This window comes from Mizuhopecten yessoensis, unplaced genomic scaffold, assembly GCF_002113885.1.
Source record: "Mizuhopecten yessoensis strain PY_sf001 unplaced genomic scaffold, ASM211388v2 scaffold10651, whole genome shotgun sequence".
NCBI lineage: Eukaryota > Metazoa > Mollusca > Bivalvia > Pectinida > Pectinidae > Mizuhopecten > Mizuhopecten yessoensis.
In genome coordinates, this window is record NW_018408653.1 from 1,887,568 (window position 1) to 1,894,921 (window position 7,354).

Here is a 7,354-nt window from a genome sequence, read left to right on the forward strand (position 1 = left end):
CTTACAAACAAATGACGTAACAATCAATACCTGCTCCCAAGAGAAGATAACTCTGCAATACGCAAAGACGGAATATCGAGAGCCTGTCACGTCACAGTTGATTGTTCATTGCATTTAATGAGGGCCCCTTATCTGGTTCAACTTGGAAGAAGGGCATCGGCTTTTCATCAGCGCCATCTGCTCCTCCATGTTGATCGCCGTTAACAACATCAACCTCTATAGGACTTCCTTTTGCGTTACAATTTCTCTCCTGGGACGATTTTTTGGATTTGTTGTTTTTGGTCGAGTTGGTTTGTTGATTGCTATCAGCGCTGCGCATGATTGATCGATAGCATTTCTGACATTTAGCGATCTTAAGGAGGTCATAAAGTCCCTCCCGGAACTGGGTTGAAGTCGTGATGTAGAGGAAAAAATTGATGGAATAATTGAGTTGTTCCAACAGTTGAGATACTTCTTTGAAGACCAGGAACCCTTTTGCGTTATTTCCAAATGCGTTGATTTTGAAAAAGAATGCCATCAAGTGAAGCATCGTAACCGGAAGTACGAGAACGATGTAAGCTGTGACAATACCTAACAACATTGCGGTTGTTTTCACGCCTTCGGTATCCGATTTGCTGGCGTGTGACGTCATTTGTTTTCTCTTATGCCGATACACAGCAAGTTTGTACAAAATCAGGATTGTGAGAACGGCCATGATGCACATGGGGCCGATGGAGTAGAGGGCACAGCCCATGTAAATCATGTTCTCGTACTTGGTTGATAGAAATGGATCGGAGCGGTCGTATGCATCGGGATAACACATGCCGTTTATAATAAGAGAACTAAAAGACCAGACGCTATTGAATGTTATCATAACCAAATAGACGACGATAAGTGCTATGATAGTTCTCAGTTTTGTAGTTATCCGTTTCGCTTTCAAAGGAAACCATACGGCAACGAAACGCTCGACGCAGAGAAATACAACAATCCAAGATGACGTCATCTTTCCGGTCCGAAAGAAGACGAAGAAAGTCTTACATCCGATATCGGAGAGCGCGCGCAGGTCTGTTCCGAGCATCTTGATGACAAACTTCTTGTTGAAAGGCTGGGTGAGAAGTAGGAGGGTGTCTGAAAAAGCCAGACAAATCAAAAGTAGACGAGAATTAAGCTTAGAGAAGGATTTGTTGTTCATGATGATGATAGTCATAGTGTTTCCTACAAGGCCAAGCAACAGGAAGGTCGGGAAGTAAAAGTAGTCGAAGTAACCCAGGCCGTTCAGCACCCTTTGCAGCTGATCTACTTCCGGAACGTCAGGAATTTCGCCAGATGAATTACTATCACTGATGACGATACTTCCGGTGATGTTAGACATCGACTCGTTTTTGAAAAGGTCGACAGACATACCGATTTTTACCTGAAATAGAAGAAGTTTTAAGGCATACTTTTTCAAATGGATTTGTTATTGTATACACTGAATTTGTTGACGGATATTACATACGGGACACCATACCGCCAACAAAGGTTAACTCACAATGGCGTATATATAAGAGATTGTTTGGGGTAATTTAAGATATCAACTCCAATCCACAGGTGTTTAGAAAGCGCCTTTATGACGGGTTCTAGCTATCATTACGGAGTACGATGTGAAGAAATATCTTTATTGTGGTAATTGTAGTTAAACATTCAAAGTCTAATCGTTGAAGGGATCATTTGTTAACAAATTCCGCAAGATATATGTTTTTTCTTATCAGAAATATTTTTTTCGGCTATTTTCACGTTGGTAAGAAAGTTCCCAGTCTAAAGTTACAGTTGGTAATGAAACGGGAATCTGTAATACGCGTTACCTTCGTAAGTGTTTAAATAGGAAATGAAATAAGATCTATTGAGATTCACAATAATTACCTACAGACATAATACGCAAAAGAGGATGAAGAAAAAAGAAGAAGAAAGAAATGGAGAAGAAATACCATACACATGAAAAATGATATCAACCTTTTCGTATGAGAAGCTAGAAAAGCTTGAAACGTTTTTCTTTTAAGTAGATACAAAGAGATACCACATTATTTGAATATCTACCTTTCTCAGAAGTTCAAATCAAGTTTAAGTCTCGCTTTGATAAGCGGTTGTCATTAAAGTTAACTAATTATAATCAATAATGAATTTTAAAAGTAAACATTCATTTGAAAAAAGTACTTACTTTTGTAGAACATTTTTATATAAGTTAAAGAAAATAATCGATTCGGTAGCTAATTTTAAAAACCACAAAAACGTATAATTCTTGCACTCTACGCATTGCTAATTGGTACTGTTGAAAAATAGCACGAACTCAAATAAGGCAAAATAAGAAACAAACAGATCACTCATTTTCCAGCTGTTTTAGAAAAAGAAATATATTTCCTATTAATGTTGTGAACATTAAGAAAAGTTAAGCATCATAAATGTTATATCAACCGTTAAATCCGCAGAAATATGTAAAACATTGGAGATTTCGAATTTAAAAAAACCCAAATAGAGGCAACCTTATTTTTTTCTGAAAGTATTATGTAAGTTTTAGAAATTTCACTCTCGTAATTTGAAGAAAATGCTAATCTATTATGCAAATATGTTAAGATTTCTGATAACACTCTTGAACGATGTTAAATGCAGTTTTGTTTCTACCTATGAACAAAATGATAAACTACACACGCACAAAAAACAAAAAAAACAACCCAAGCACTATGTAATATACGCGTCTTTTAACCAATCATAGCATAAAACGAAGTCACATACAAATTTGACTTTTCACATGAGCAGATCTATAAAATAATTAAGAACCCCACTTACCACAGATTTTCTTTGGGTTGTTGAATAATAATACCTTAGATGTTTTCATACACTTCTGGATGAGAATGTGATAATGTGTTCCCGGTGAAATATATAATACGGATAGCGGTGTGAAAAACGCATTCATGGTGGTACAGCCAATCACAGCACTGATATATAGCTGTCTGGGGAAGTAGGTACATTATGTACAGCCAATCAGTTGCTGTATGAAGAGGACGGTATAGATAATTGTTTAACTAATGCAAAGCCGTTAATGAGAATGACAACGCTCATTTCTGTTCAGCGTTCGCATGTCTAGCACAAACATGTAACATATCTAACTACTCGTATAGATATAGAAAACGATTAAAGCTGTTTTAAGTTTATTCTCCAGATAATGTTGGAAGGTTTTTCTAAGTTAAAACTCACTTCCAAACAAACATTATGGCTAGCCAAATTGTCATTTATTCATGGAGCAATATTGATCCAGTACTTAACCAAATTATATAATTATATAAGATATCTTATATACTAAATGAGATATCTTACATGTATATACTTTATAAGATATCTTATATATTATAAAAGATATCTTATAAAAAAAAGAAATATTTTATACATTATATAAGATATCCTATATGTTTTATAATATATTTTATATACTATATAAGTTGTCGTATAAACAAAATTAAATGAGATATCTTATATAATTCGGTTATCAGATATCTTATAAAGAACGATATTTGAGTTTGAGATAATAAACCCTCCCCCTGAGCGCTCGGAACTAAACTACATATAATTATGGCAAGCCAAGTTGTCATTTATTCATGGAGCAATGTTGATCCAGTACTTTAACCGAATTATCGCCAACGAAAACGGATGTGACCTTACAACGGGAGCATTATTTTTTCTTCTTTGACGGTCTCGCGAGAGTCTCGTTCTTTATAAGATATCTCATAAACCTTTCTTTATAAGATATCTTATATCTTTTACGAGATATCTTATATCTTTTACGAGATATCTTAAGATATCTTATAAAGAAAATTAATTGTGATATCTTATAAAAGATATAAGATATCTTATATATTATATAAGAAAAGTTTATGAGATATCTTATTGCTTTTATAAGATATCTTATATATCATATAAGCTATCTCATAAACATTAAATAAGATATATTATATGTTTAAAAGATATCTTATATGTTTATAAGATATCTTATATGTTTATAAGATATCTTATATAATTTGATTAAGTACAGGATCAACATTGCTCCATGAATAAATGACAACTTGTCTTGCCGTAGATCATACTTTAACATGGCCCAGATTAACGATGCCACGTCTTCGTAAATACATGGAGAATACAAAAGAGTTCCGACAGTTCCGCCAATGTATAGTTATTTCATTATGACTCCTCGATTTGTACAGTAGAATCCCATTTGTACATAGTTGCGGACCCAATGGGATTGAGGCAGGGTCTCGACCAGACATAAACGGTAATTATTATCAACCTTTGACTTTCTCGTGAATAAAGTACTTTTGAAGAAATGAATACGAAGTTTTATTTCAGAAATTAAGTTATATTAACCAACATGAAGCGGAATTCAATCTTATATATAAACCCCAAATAATTGTTTTCCCCGAGATCAATAATTTTTTTCGAGGGCTTCGCTCTCGCGAAACATGACTAATCCCTTAGGGAAATGGGCTTTAACCTCGTGAAACATGACTTATATTGGATGGAAAAGGGCTTTACCCTCGTGAAACATGACTATTCTCGGAGGGAAAAGGGCTTTACCTTCGTGAAACATGACTTATCTCGAAGGGAAAGGGGCTTTATTCTCTTGAAACATAACTTATCTCGGAGGGAAAAGGGCTTTACCTTCGTGAAACATGACTAAACTCGGAGAGAAAAGGGCTTTACCCTCGTAAAACATGACTAATCTTGGAGGGAAAAGGGCTTTTCCCTCGTAAAACATGACTAATCTCGGAGAGAAAAGGGTTTTAACCTCGTGAAACATGACTAATCTCGGAGAGAAAAGGGCTTTACCCTCGTAAAACATGACTAATATCGGAGAGAAAAGGGCTTTACCCTGGTAAAACATGACGTATCGCGGAGAGAAAAAGGCTTTACCCTCGTGAAACATGACTAATATCGGAGAGAAAAGGACTTTACCCTCGTAAAACATGACTAATCTCGGAGAGAAAAAGGGCTTTACCCTCGTGAAAGATGTTTTATTTTGGGTAAAACCATTTGGATGTGGTAATCATGATTGCACGGTGGCATATTTCAACCACGAAATGGCAGATGAATTTCGATCCCAAATTCAATAATCATGTGAAAAAATACTTAAAAGTATTATTACAACATCCACTTTGAGGTAAACGTATGACCATGTCCTTGTAGTGATAACAGAAGTATGGTGACTGATTATTACCACTTCTGCTTTTTTGCCAAATGGCGGTTTGGTTTGTTGGTTTTCGTGGAAAGTAAAAAAAACGCCATTTTATTGTAGAAATGGTGATTGTCCGTCGCTGCAAAGTGAAAAAAACGCTAATTTGTAGTAATTTTTTAAACGGCGCTTTGTCACAGCACAAAGCGAACAAATGCCATTTTATGTTGTTAAACGTTATTTTTTTTGCTTTGTCAAAGGCGACAGATCGCCTTTTGAAAAAAACACATAATCCGTTTCTTTCAAAGAATCGCGAAAAGCGACAAAGCGCCGTTCAAGAAAATAAAAAGTCGCTTCTTGGTTTCGTTGCCGCGACAAAATGTTACTAATCAGTCGCCTTACAGAAGGTTAAACACATGTTGAGATTGCGATATATATATATATATAAACCAAGTACATTTGTACATCTACGTAAACATGTTTCGTCTAAATGTATATATTTAGTTCTAATAAATATACTCTGGTCAACTGAATATCTTGATAAAAAATTGACGATTAAAAATCCTTATCAATATTTTCTTTCATAATATGACTGATGGTTCAAGGAACCCTAAATATCTTTCGTACTATGCTTTTAACAAAACACATGAAATTCAGACTTGTGGCCGACATTACGTTTAAAATTGTTTTCCGTGATTAGACATCCCTTACAGATTTCTCCACATTTGGCTGTCTTTGAAATCAATTATGCTGTTACATCTTTTATCATATACTTACCATGATATTAGTCGTTTTGCATATCCCGGACCATCTATATTTGCTATTACGTTTATTGTGTTTTATCTAAGGTAGAATCAGGTTATAGTTTAGTTTTATCGTGAACTATACCTTTATGCAGGTTTTATGTGTTATTCTTAATAAGTTTGATCTTACAGGGCAGTATAGGATAAAATAGGCCACCATATTACCATTTCCAAATCCTACTCTGTATCAGCCCTCGGTCGGAGGCCCTCGGGCTGACATGGCAGTCTCGGGCTGATACGGAGTAGGATATGGAAATGGCCATATAGTGACCTTTACCTATTAATATGGAATCTGACTTACGTTAATCGTAACTATTGGCGAGTGAGGATCTTTTGAAGTAGACAAAAATGTAATTATTTTCATCAATGCATATGTTTTTGAATATTATCAATGCTTAACGGCGCATCAACACAGTATAGGTCATTAGGGCCAACAAATGGTTGACAAAAACAAATACTAAATCAAATGTTAAAGGTGTGAAAAAGGAGAAAGAACAAAGAGAAAGAAAAGAAAAAAGAAAAGACAGAAACAATAGCTATACTATATACATGGGACTCTGAGTATTTACCACGGCCCGATCATTCCAGAGGAACGCACAAAGGGCTGTATACCAAACCCCCATGAAGGAATGTACAACGGTGCTATCCTAGCATTTGCGTCCCGGCCAAAGGACGGTGCTGCTTTGTCTGACCTCTACCTTTCAACTTGTCTGGATTGTGTGACCTCTACCAGTAGCACAACGCCCCAACCAGCATAGCTATCCAGGTCATTGAGGTACTCAATCCCCCCACCACGGGAAAGGTGCAGAGACTAGGTAGTTTTTTAATAGCTCGCTCACTTTCGATTATTATAGCAAATGGCTTTTAAAGGACTAGGGGCGTTAAGGGTCATTTCCGGCCTCAATGGGCAATTAGGATTAGTTGTTAAATTTGTAATCTGGAATAAATGAAGTACGCAAATATGAAATTTCAACAACTGGTTTAGGAGATATGGCATTACGAATAGAGCCATACACGCGCATTTCCATGATGAAATGCGTGAATATCGTCTGTTGTGTGCTATTTGGTTGAAATTGGTCATTTTGAAGGAAATGAACTAATCGTTTTTCAATTTTTGAAAGCCTCCGCATGCAACAAAAATAAATAAATAAAAAAACCCACCCCATAACGCCCAAGTCCTTCCACTGACTTTATAGTTATAGTTGCTGTCAGTTACTGGTATTCTGTATATGAAATAGATTACTCTGGAATGCAAGCGATGTGACCGAAGTTAGCCATCTTAATTTAAAATGATATTAACCAAAATTAGACAAATTCACTAAATTCATCTTCCGCAGACGAGGGAGCTCAGTGAGTACGATCAACAGTATACAAA

At 35.7% G+C, this 7,354-nt stretch overlaps 1 protein-coding gene across 1 annotated transcript; it reads right to left on the bottom strand.

The window, feature by feature from the left end:
* Positions 1 to 2,842, bottom strand: LOC110461717 (C-C chemokine receptor type 2-like). The gene is made up of 2 exons (XM_021515343.1): positions 2,803 to 2,842; positions 1 to 1,393 (listed from the first exon to the last, which is right to left on the bottom strand). The coding sequence occupies exon 2, from the start codon at positions 1,379 to 1,381 to the stop codon at positions 92 to 94; it is 1,290 nt and encodes a 429-aa protein (XP_021371018.1). The 5' UTR covers positions 1,382 to 1,393; positions 2,803 to 2,842; the 3' UTR covers positions 1 to 91.
* Positions 2,843 to 7,354: the final 4,512 nt, after the last annotated feature.